Source organism: Suricata suricatta, chromosome 9 (genome assembly GCF_006229205.1).
Source record: "Suricata suricatta isolate VVHF042 chromosome 9, meerkat_22Aug2017_6uvM2_HiC, whole genome shotgun sequence".
NCBI lineage: Eukaryota > Metazoa > Chordata > Mammalia > Carnivora > Herpestidae > Suricata > Suricata suricatta.
In genome coordinates, this window is record NC_043708.1 from 134,337,514 (window position 1) to 134,349,291 (window position 11,778).

The 11,778-nt window shown below is 54.9% G+C and overlaps 1 protein-coding gene across 2 annotated transcripts in view; it reads left to right on the forward strand.

Annotated features, from left to right (window-relative positions):
- FANCI (FA complementation group I) overlaps nucleotides 1–11,778 on the forward strand; it is a 74,526-nt gene that overhangs the window by 61,693 nt on the left and 1,055 nt on the right. Inside the window, exons 28-37 of one of the 2 annotated variants that reach the window (XM_029950243.1) lie at nucleotides 2,632–2,683; nucleotides 3,475–3,602; nucleotides 3,696–3,764; nucleotides 3,925–4,018; nucleotides 4,318–4,505; nucleotides 6,037–6,090; nucleotides 6,172–6,231; nucleotides 9,809–9,883; nucleotides 11,074–11,169; nucleotides 11,381–11,482. In XM_029950243.1, coding sequence (XP_029806103.1) covers nucleotides 2,632–2,683; nucleotides 3,475–3,602; nucleotides 3,696–3,764; nucleotides 3,925–4,018; nucleotides 4,318–4,505; nucleotides 6,037–6,090; nucleotides 6,172–6,231; nucleotides 9,809–9,883; nucleotides 11,074–11,169; nucleotides 11,381–11,482 — 918 coding nt within the window. The remainder of the gene's footprint in view (nucleotides 1–2,631; nucleotides 2,684–3,474; nucleotides 3,603–3,695; nucleotides 3,765–3,924; nucleotides 4,019–4,317; nucleotides 4,506–6,036; nucleotides 6,091–6,171; nucleotides 6,232–9,808; nucleotides 9,884–11,073; nucleotides 11,170–11,380; nucleotides 11,483–11,778) is intronic. The other variant, XM_029950244.1, reaches the window with a different exon arrangement.

The following is an 11,778-nucleotide window of genomic DNA, read 5'->3' on the forward strand; positions in this document are numbered from 1 at the left end:
TTGTTTTTTTAATATTGACGGATTGCGCGCGTGCTTGGGAGAGGGGGAGGGGCAGGGAGAGAGGACCGGCAGGCTCCCCGTTCAGTGCGGAGCCCAGCTGAGGGCTCAGTCCCGGGACCATGCGATCCTGACGCTCCTGACGCTCCACTGACTGAGCCACTCAGCAGCACCTGAAGTGCTCCTTATATCTTATTTTTAAGTAATATGTTTCTTCATGTCCCTGAGTTAATATAAGATATGGAATACATTTCCTTTCTTACATAGTGTGTCTTCCGTAACATAATCACACGCAGCCCTAGGGCAAGAACATCCCGCCTTTTTGTGGCCAGTGCCCAGGACCGTTGTCAGCAGTTTACTAGGAAAAAAAGCTTCTTTATCTTTGGTGCCTTCAGCCTTCGTAGCTTGTTTTTACTCACTCTTGGGTGTTTCCTCTTTTCTAAGATAAAAGCATATTAATTATGGAGGTGGCTGACATTGAGCCGTTAATTTTTTTTTTAATAGTTTATTGTCACATTGGTTTCCCTATAACACCCAGGGCTCTTCCCCACAAGTGCCCCCTCCATGCCCAGAGCCGTTTCATGTTAGGCAGGGTTTGCTGGTATGGAGTTTGGGAGACATTCAGCAAAAGGTGATTAAGTCAGAAAACGTGACTACAGTCCCAAAGCAGAAACAAGTCTGCAAGACGGGTGTGTGTGTGTGAGTAGGTGTGCCCGCACCTGGAGAAATGTGTGCCCCATGAGCGTTCCCACACATAGAAGAGAGGGGCCATGTTTTATGGGCCTGTCCGTTCAGGAGTGATCTCCCTACAGGATGAGGCAGAGCGCCCACCGTGCCTGGGGCTGCGTGCCCCTCCCACAGCTGCTTCCTGCTCCTTGTGTGGGCCTGTCTTTGAGGAGACGGTAGTCCCGGACTCTGACGGCTCTGAGTGCTGAAAAGCGAGCCTGAACTTCCTGTGCCAGTTTCCCGTAGCCGAGAGAGAGGCCGTCTGGCTAGCTCCTCGCGTCGGCCTGGCGCCCAGCCGCTCACCCCTTCCCTGATGCTGCGCCGCGGACAGAGCACTCGGAGAGAGACAGTGCCAGGGAGGGGGCGTGTGAGGGAGATCCGGGGCTTCGGAAAGGCTCATCTCTGTAGGAAAATATCCTAATTCAAAATGCATCACCCACCCACCTCAGTCATTTCAGATAATCTCTTTAAAACACTTTAAATTTGAGTGGGTAATGAAGTCCTATGATTTGAAAACCGGAAATGATAGGAAGACTTAGAGTGAATGGTCTCCCTCCTGTCCTGCCCTCCACCTGTTCTGTTCTCTTCCCCCAAGGAAGTAACGGTGCTTAGTTTCTCAAGTATCCTCAAGAGTTCCTTGATTCCTGTGGAAGCAAACAGGAATCTGGCTCTTCCTCCGGCCCTGCCTGTCTGCACACAAGAGCTTGTTCTGCATGCAGCTTGTTACATCTCACACAGAATCTGGAGACCTTTCTTTTTTTTTAATTTTTTAATATTATTAAAAAAATTTTTTTTCAATGTTTTAAATTTATTTTTGAGAGACAGTGCGAGCAGGGGAGGGCCAGAGAGAGAGGGAGACACAGAATCCGAAGCAGGCTCCAGGCTCTGAGCTGTCAGCACAGAGCCCAACGCGGGGCCCGAACCCACAAACCGTGAGATCATGACCTGAGCCACCCAGGTGCCCCAATACTTACTTATTTTGAGAGACAGAGACAGAGTGTGAGTGGGGAAGGGGCAGAGAGAGGTGGAGACACAGAATCTGAAGCAGGTTCCAGGCTCCAAGCTGTCGGCACAGAGCCCAAAGTGGGGCTCAAACTCGTGAACCGCGAGATCCTGACCTGAGCCGAAGTCGGACACTTAACCGACTGAGCCACCCAGGCGCTCCACCTGAAGACCTTTTTACATCCGTTGACAGAGACCTTTCAGAATTAGCATCAATTTATTTTTTTCCTCAACAGACCAAAATTTGAGTTGAGTTTTTGCTGGTCATTTTGCACTTAAGTACACTGGACGCCAGGGCCTGTGTGGCCGAGCAGCCGTTCAGGGAGCAGCCAGAGAGCAGGCTTGGCCTGGCCTCTCAGGACCACGCCGTCCCCAGGCCCGAAGCCGCCTCTGCTCACCTAAGAAAACCGCATCTGGGTGTTTGCCTCTTCTTCCCTTTCCCCTGCTGCCTTCTAACCTCTGGCCTCTTGGCTCCTAGAAGCTAATTCCGCCATCTTTATGGCCAGGATCTCGGTCTCCTGCATCTCTCCATTTGACTGGTAGTCTTCCAGGTGCCTCAGGTGTGGCTGGGAAGGGGGGGGAGGTGCATTAGCCCTCGACCATGGTGGTGGGGGTAGACGAAGCTCGGGGGTAGGAGCCCAGACCCCCGGACCTTTGGTCCTTAACGACAGCACAGACTCTGAGAATTAAGTCATATGTTTGTTATATTACGAGAGCAGAATCAGTAATTCCTATAATAATTTTGGACTAATTTTTATGTTAGTCTTAGTAGATCAGCACTTTAGATGCAGGCACACACTTTGGCACAGGTGACAAGGTTTAGGAAGGTCCAGAGCTCTTCCAGTCTGACAGCACCTAGGCCTGCGTGTCTTCGGCGTGTTTCTCTAATATCGGAATGATCTCTAGTTTGTGCAGATGCTATCCTGGACGTCCAAGATTTGCAAGGAGAACAGCCAGGGTAAGTCTCGTTCCTCGTTTCCTTTTAGGCTTTAGATAAAATCATCTTTGCCAAATATATAGCATTTAAAAAGGAAAGGTGCTCATCACACGGTCACCAGGAGGACCAACATGAGAGACGCACACTTTCTCGTCCGCACTTGCCGAGTGCGGGTAGGGACGCGGTGCGGTCGGCTCTCGTCCAGCGCCGGGGGAGGTCTGCGCTGACGCAGCCGCTCGGGAAACCGTTGGGCCGCGTCTGGTTACGGGCCAGCAGCCCCTCTCCCGGTTCTCCCAGCAGCGCTGTGTTTATGGGCGGAAACAAGCCCACGTGTCTGTCAGCAGTGCAGCGGATAGAGGGACGGCCGCGGGCACACACCCAGGCCACTAACACACAACGTGCAGTGACTGCACAAACTTGGTGGTGAACAGGAGATGCCAGGCACATAAAGAGTGCTCACTGCTCAGTTCCATCGAGATAAAGTTCAAAATTGGACAAAACTAGACGTGCTGGTGGCAATCGGGGTAGCTGGTTCCTTGCTGGGGCCAGTGAGGTAGGGAAGGTTCTGGGGTCCTGGTAAGGTCTGTTTCTTGAGCGGGGTACTAGTTACACAGTGATAGTGGCTGGCTAATAATAGGAACCCTCTCCCTTCTTTGGGCCCACGGACAGAAGTGTTCCTCGGTGCCCTGGATGGACTGTGCGCAGCACTGCAGTATTGTATGTGGGACGTGGCAAGCCTGGTTCCTGGCTCGGCACACCATTCCCAGAAGACCGGGTTATAATTTTTCATTTTCTCTCCTTCCCACTCTCAGAGGACGCCTCGTTTTGTAAGGGCTTGATGAATTTGCTCTTCAGCCTCCATGTTTTGTACAAGAGCCCTGTCACCCTGCTGCGTGACTTGTCCCAGGACATCCACGGGCTCCTTGGAGACATAGACCAGGTACTGCCGCCCTCCGCTCGCAGCGCCCTGAGCAGGGATCCGACTGGGGGCCGGCTCCACTGCCGTTACATCTCCCTCTCTTTGCCTCCGCAGGATGTGGAGATGGAGAAAACAAACCACTTTGCGATGGTGACCTTGAGAACGGCGGCCCCTACTGTTTGTGTGAGTGCGGGTCCCCGGGCCGTGGGAGCGGGTCTTCGGCTCCTCCCGCTGTATTCCCCCGGAAGCGGGGATCGGAGCGGCTCGTGTCCGGAGGCCCGCGCCCCGCCGCGCTGGCCGGGGCGCACCAGTGAGCCACGCCGGACGTTCTCTTCTTTCACAGTTACTTGTTCTGAGTCAGGCTGAGAAGGTCCTAGAAGAGGTGGACTGGCTGATCACCAAGCTTAAGGGACAAGTGAGCCAGGAAATGTTACCAGGTAAGATGCATGCAGGATGGAGTTCCAAGAGTTAAGAGTCAGCCAAATGCAGGTTGACGGGTGTGTAAAAGGGCAGGTTGATTTGTGTGCTGGCGTGGGCCGGATTCCCAGCGTGGTGGACAAAGGGGACCGTGGGGCGGCGTACGACAGAGCGGCTGCTGACTGACGCTGCGTGACGGATTACATGCTCGCTGTCCCTGCAGCCTTCCCGCTTGGTGGTGGGCAGTGGGTTTCTAAATCTCCTTCACCTTGACTGGGAAATGAGGTCAGTGGGTTTGGGCCGATTTTGTTCCCTTTAGAAGAGGCCTCTTCTCAGACATCCCTGCCAAATCCTCCTGTCGAGAAGGCCATCATCATGCAGCTGGGGACTCTGCTGACCGCTTTCCACGAGCTGGTGCAGACAGCCCTGCCGTCGGGCAGCTGTGTGGACATCTTGCTAAAGGACCTTTGCAAAATGTACACCATCCTCACCGCACTTGTCAGATACGTGAGTATCCGAGAGATGACTGGAGCCGCCCCCACCCCAGCCGGCCCGAGTCTCGCCCAGAGCAGCTCAGTGCTGAGGAGGCCCCCGTCCGGGGCTCTTCTTGCCACCTCCTGTGCAAGTGGTGGTTCGAGTCTGGTCTGGGCAGTAGGTGGGAGGTGTCTCCATGATGGGCCAGGAAGAAACAGTTGACGGCACAATTCTAAATCTCCTTTAGGGGCTCTTACTTTTTTGGCTTGTAAGTACATGTAAGTGTATGCCCCTTCGCATGCCTTCTAAGACTTAATCTAAACTAAGCTGTAGAATTCAGCCCAGCTCCCCAACGCACACAAAATTACGCCATTTCAAACCATCTGGGCACTAAAGAGGCGTTGATTTCTTCTCTCATTCCATTAACAAGTAGGTGTTAAGTGCCTTACAGGTACTTGGGTCAGGTCAGGTACTTGGGTGGGAGAAAGACTATTTTTTTTTAAATGCAAGGCATACTCTGCCCTGAGTTTAATTAATGCTGCTTATGTTTTATCTGTTAACAAGGAATCTTTTCTAGCACTTGAAATATTTTGGTCCTCAGCTGATATTTGGAGGGTGGTAGGAACTGGGTGGTTCAGTTCTGAATCTAGCAATGATCCACGTTAAATACTTGGAAAGGTGTAGACAACCCAAAAAGGATGGTAGACACCCCCCCTCCCCCGTACGGTGTCCCCAGACAGCAGTGCAGCCATCTCTGAGAAGGTGCAGATGTGGCCACGTGGCGTGGCTCCTGCACTTCTGCAGTGGAAATACTCAAAGCTGCTTCTCCCTGTTGGCATTTTTTTTAAGTTTAATTTTTCGGAAAGTGCATGCACGGGGGCTGGGCAGAGGAGGGACACAGAGGATCTCCATCAGGTTCCATATTGACAGCACAGCGGGACTCAGACCCACAAACTGTGACATCATGACTCGAGCAGGAGTCAGTCTGGTCCCTCAACCCTCTGAGTCACCCAGCCACCCCTTTATTGGCATTAAAAATTTTTTCCTTTAATGTTTTTATTTATTTATGAAGGAAAGAGAGTGCATAAGCAAGGAAGGGGCAGAGAGAGGGAGACACAGAATCCGAAGTAGGCTTCAGGCTCTGAGCTGTCAGCACAGAGCCCGATGTGGGGCTCGAACTCCCAGGCCATGAGATATGACCTGAGCCAAAGTAGGACGCTTAACCTACTAAGCCACCCAGGCGCCCCATTGGCATTTATTAAAGGAAAAACAGCAAAGTCCTTGCTTTCCTAGATGCAGGGACCATCAGCCTGAAAGGTTTTTAAAGCAGTAAGCTGAGCGAGTCCGAAACAAACCCTTCATTGCCTGTCGTCTGGGAGGCTCAGGAGCCTTGAGGAGGGGACCCGGGAGGCCTTGTGTCCGGGCTTCTCCCTGAGCAGGGCAGCTGGTTTCCTTTCCCATCACCGGTCAGCCGTGAGCCCTGCCCCCTTAGCCGCCGAGTCACCAGGGGGGCGTCCGGGAACGTTGCTAGAGGATTTCAGTTAACCTGGAAATCTTTGGTTAGTATCTCCAGGTGTGTCAGAGCTCCGGGGGAATCCCAAAAAATATGGAGAAGCTGGTGAGTTGCAGATTCCTGTCTTAGGAATGGGGAAGCCTGTTAGTCCTGCAGTGACCCTGGTTTCCTTCTCTGTCGCTGCAGGTGAAACTGTCCGGCTCTCATCTGACCCCCCTGTGCTATTCTTTCATTTCCTACATTCAGGTAAGTATCTTCCAGTAAGAAAGGCCTTCCCGTGTCCCCAGGCCACTGCTTGATCATGGGGGCCAAGTGTACATGATGTGTCTTCCCTACTTACCGTGAGCCAGAGGGGGCTGCCCATTTGGGATCAAGCCAAGGCCTGAGGTCTTTGCGGCAAGGAAATCTTCATTCATACAGAGAAAAAAGTTGTACTTGATTTGGACTAAGCGATACGCTTGCATTTGGAGTGGGGAAGGAATATGCATGCTGGGCTGTGCCTTGGTTCATTTCTAGGTGATTCTAAGTCCGGGCCATTGGCCGTCCTTTGGTGTGTGTGTGAGGCGGTGGGCACATACAGGGCTGAGGTTGGCCAGCGTTGTGGGGGGACAGCAGCCCTTTCACAGAGGCGGAGGCCATGAGGGCTCTTCCTGTCATTTGCTCAGACCCCTCTCTTCCTAAATTAATGGGCTCTTTCAGGATATGGGGAAATGTAAATGTCATTTGGTCACAGATACCGTCCGGTTCCTTTGATACTTGAGTCACTGTTACTGTTGGCTCAAGCCAGGGACTGGAGGGCTCCGCATTATCGGCCTCTCTTGAGCCAGAGAATTCTTTGATGTGGGGCCTCTCGCGTGCATTCTGGGATGTTGAGCAGCATCCCTGGCCTCCACCTTCCAGATGCCAGTAGCAGCCTCCCAGCTGTGACAACCAAAAGCGTCTCTAGAAATTGCCAACTGTCCCAAAGGGGCAGAATCACCCCCAGTTGAGAACCACTTTGTTAAACACACGAAGTCCCTCTGTCTCCTGAGGCCCCTTCGTCACTGCAGTGGAGAGCATCGCAGGGCAGTGACTGGGCTTGGAGGAGCCCGCAGATGCGCACCCCCGGGTGGTCCCACTAAGTGGCTGGAACCCATTGTTGTGGCAGCGGACGGTGGCCACGCGCGGTCACGTCTCCGGCGGTACCTGCATCGTCATATGTGTCGGGCGCTTCCTCCCCTGCCCCGTGAATCGTTGGCCGAGCGGCCTGTCCTGTGTGTTTGGCCAGGGGAGTTCTGAGTAGTGCGCTGACCGCTGAGGCTCTCTGGCTCCTTGCACCAGGCTCACGCTCTGGGTCTTCTGTCTGGTCACAGCGGGTGGCCTGCTGTCACCGAGCTGTGGCTTCGGCCCTCTCCCGGGACGTGGGTGGCATGCCCGCTCAGAACTGTTCACGTGCGCCACGCCACCCTCTGGTCCAGGTGCACGATGTATCCCTTGTGCCTCGGTTCAGGTTCTCAGCTCCCCACCTCCAGGAAGCCACATTTCCAAAGTATGCGGTATAGACTGAGTCCGCAAAATAGGATTCTGTGAGAAGCACTTGTACACAGTTCTCATCTCAGAGATTCGTGGTGCCTGTTCGCATGTCAAAGTTGCTGAGAGGTCCAGCACTAATTAAATATGTTCAGTAGTCGTTTTAAAATCTATTCGAGAACTTTAACTTTTTTAGTAACAAGTGTTGAGTGTTTGCCAGAATGGCGGTCCAAAGAGTGGGCATGCCGCCCACGTCCCGGGAGAGGGCCGAAGCCACAGCTCGGTGACAGCAGGCCACCCGCTGTGACCTGGTGCTCTGAGACCACAGTCGTTTGAGAAGCCTTCCCTGGCCCGCAGCCCGGCCTGGCGTTGTGTGACCCCCCTCCCACTTCGCCCCCTTGCTTCTCAGTGCGCCTCGTGGGCAGGTTACCCCAGAGAGATGAGAGGCGGACGCGGAGGACAGAGCAGGTTCGAGGCAGACTAGAAGCCACACTGAGTCCACACCAGGGGTCAGCAGGCCTTTCCGGTGAAAGGCCAGGCAGTGAAGGTTTCGGGTGTTGCAGCCCGCGGTCAGGCCGCGCTGTTCACCTCTGGCGTTATAGCAGAGGCGGCCATAGACCGTGTGCTAATGAAGGTGACCCCGTTTTTGTTTTAATACTTATTTGTCTTGAGGGAGAGAGAGACAGAATCCCAAGCAGGCTCCATGCTCAGGGCAGAGTCCCACCAGGGCTGGATCCCACAAACCTAGGGGATCATCCCCTGAGCCAAAATCGGGAGTTGGTCACTTAACCAACTGAGCCACCAGGTGCCCCGAATGTTACTATGTTCTAATGAGACTTCATTTTCAGAAACAAGCCGAGGTCTGGTCTTGGCCGAGGGGCTGTGGTTTGCCAATCCCTCCTCTAGAATCATACCTGGTATTTGTTGTCATGTAGAGAGTTTTGTGTGTTTCTGACCCATCCCACCATCCACCCGGACGGGGACGGACACACACACACACACACACACTCACACACACACACACTCTCTCTCTCTCTCTCTCTCTCTCTCTCTCTCCCCCTCCTTCCCCCCCCCCCATCTAGGTTTGACTGCAGGCCTGACCAGGCAGCTGACCCACAGGCACGCCTTCTCCTCTGTGAGGTGTGCTTAGTGAGCAGCCCTGGGCACAGTGTAGGCTCCGTAATTCCGGCTCTTACCTAGGAAGCAGGCTTGCATTTGCCGCGTCTTTCAGAGAGCTCCTTATTCTCCTACAGCCCCTTCTTTTTTCCTCGCAGCCTTAGATCTCAGTGAGAAGAAAGTGAGAAACCCCTCAGCGCGCTGCTCAGAACGCGCACCTTTCAAAGGTGCTCTGCTGCACCCGCGGCAGCGGGCAGGGGCCGCTAAGGAGTCGGGACAGGAGCCCGTCTTGGGCACCGCCTCCAGGAAGATCCCTCGCTTCCCCCTTGGTCACAGGAGTTCCATCTGTGGCTGTTTCCCTGCCCCTCTCTTAAACCCTGCCTTCCAGGGCTAAAAACAGGCCTTCACGCCAGCCCCTCTGGGTTCCCTACCACTTCTTAATTTCCAGAACCTGCCCTGGGGACAGAGGCCCCAGCCTCTCACACGTGGTTGCAGTGGTACACTTCTCTCCATTTTCAGCTTTGTGTTTTTAATTCTCTTACTTGTCCCACGGGGCCCGTGTGCTTGTTTCTAGAAGGCACACGACACCCCTTCCAGTAGAGGTTCCTGTGTTTTGTGTGCTCGTGTGACACAGGCCTCAACCGGCTCCTGCCTTATCTTGTATTTCTTGGCTCCCTTTATTCTGCGATGATTTACAACACAGGAAAGTGTCCGTGTGACCCCTAACCCTTCTCAAGCACGTGGCCACGTGGCACACGAACAGGTCTGGGGTCTGCCTCCAAGTGGGAGCCAGCTCTGTGGCTTCCTGTCCCTCGTGGACACCCCCTGGCCAGCCGCCCAGTTGGGGGACACCTGTCCCTGCCGCCGTCCTGCCTGTCCCCGTGTTAACCGTCCTCCGTGCCTCTCCCGTCCCTGGGCGGCTCTGGTGCAAGAGCAGTCGTGCCCGCCCTCGCTTTCCTGCGCCAGTTCTACGAGCGAGACTGTAAACCTCCCCGCAACTAAAAAAAAATCTGAGGATCAGAAAGTGTCTCAGAAGTTTCCTGTCTTTCACATCTGCCGCCGGTCATCTCCACCCAGACGCGGTCCCCTGAAGAGTCCCCATCCTCTGCGGTCCTCACCTTTTTAGAAAATGGCCACCAGCCTGCTAGCTCTTGGGAAGAATCTTCAGGAATGAGAGAATTTGTTTCTGCTTCTTCAGAACAAGAAGAGTCGGAGCCTGAAATCCACAGGCGAGAAGGAAAAGGGGAAAGCCGCCGCCGTTGCCACCGCCATGGTAAGCAGCCGCGCTCGCTGACACGGGGCTCGGGGCCTGGAGGCGCCCAGCCACAGCGAGCCCGCCTCCTGGAGGGTTCCGTTTATGGGACGCGCTGGAACAGGCAGGTCTGAGAAGGCAGGAAGCAGTGGGTGTATAGGGCTGGGGGCGGGGCGGTGCCTGCTGGGACCAGGCCTGGGACTTCCCTGGGGGGGAAGGTCTTAAGATCCGTCACGATGTCAAGGTGGCAGCCGCACAACCCTCCGCGCACACGCTGAACTGTGCAACATAAACGGGGACGTTGTGGGGGGTGTGAACTAGAGCTCATTAGAGCTGCTGCCGAAGTGTGTGCGTGCAGCTGCGTCGCAGAGGCTCACGGGGTCGTGTTCAGGTGAGCCGGCTTCTCCCTCACCCAGAAGCCGCACACTCTATTCAGGAGGCACCAGAAAATCCCCAGCTCTTTCTTTAAAAATGGAAATGGCTTCAGATTCCCTTTGGAAAGGAATTATTTTAGGAAGAGTTAATGTGTGCGGGAGATGCTCCTTAAGGTCAGACCAGTGTCGGGACAGGAGAAGGGCGCGGTCTCTGGGACACTGCTGGCACAGGTGCGCCCGGTGGTGATCGCTACAGCAGTTCCACCCCTACCTAGGGTGTAGACGCTGTAAAGGCCTGTGTCCAGGACGGTCGGAGGGGTGCTATTTGTAAAAGCGAGGTACTAGAAAACCCAGGACAGAAGCTATGCGCGGAGTGGACTGGCTAAGAGGGTTAACGGTGCATTTCTACTACGGATACGACACGGACATGAGAAAACACAAACCTAAATGTGCAGATCTAGCAGTGTTCACGTGTTCGATGAGAACAGTGTCCTCCCTTGTGGGCTTTGTAAGACAAATACACAGCACGTCGTCGTGCGTACAAGGTGTGGGAGACCCCTAATCCCAACGGTGACAACTAGAGCGGGCTCGCTGCACTAAGAGTATCGAGTCAGGGAGGCGACCCGAGGCTGGGAACGGGGGCCGAGGACTCGCACGCGGGAAGGCTCGGTGCTCGCCTGGGCCTCCGGGTCCTCCGACGCACTGGAGCTCCGAGCTGCTGGGAGGAGCATGCGTGTGGCCGGGCGGCGGGCCGGCTTCCTCCTGCGGCCGCTGGCTGCCGCCAACGACCCCCGAGGACCCCCGAGGACCGCTCGGAACCCCTTCCTTGCCCTGTAGGCCCGAGCTCTTCGGGAAACCAGGCCGATCCCTAATCTCATCTTCGCCATCGAGCAGTATGAGAAGTTCCTCATCCACCTGTCCAAGAAGTCCAAGGTAAACCTACTTGTATTGTCTCCCGTTTCCACGGACCCTGCGAGGGGGCCGGGCGCAGCTGCACCGGCGAGACAGCAGCCCTTTGTGACCCCTCAGGCCTGAATCCCGACGTTACAGGAGGGGCGGTGGGAGGGCGGGGCCCGGGGGCGCCCCTGGTGGGACCTGTCCTGTGGGTAAGAAAATGGTGTGTGGGTGGGAAAACCTGGCATAGGTGAACCTGATGCAGCACATGAAGCTCAGCACCTCACGGGACTTCAAGATCAAGGGAAACATCCTGGACATGGTTTTTCGAGGAGAGGAGGACGAGGACGAGGTCAGTGCCCGCTCCTGGCTGGCGCACAGCAGCCCCGGGGCCTAGGTCTGCGGGGACGGGGCCCGGCGCAGCCGAAACTAGGGGCTGTCAGACGGAATATGCACCATATGAAGTTACCTGGTTATGGGAACATTCTGGGGCAGACCCTTCCAGAAAGGGGGTGATGACATAAGTTCTCACCTTGGGGTCTTCTCCCTGTGACCTTTTGAACCACTGGAAAATGCCTAACCCCAGCATCCCAGCTCAGAAGGCAGGTTACTTCCTCTTTCCAGCCCTGGTCACGGTGGGCCTTGCTG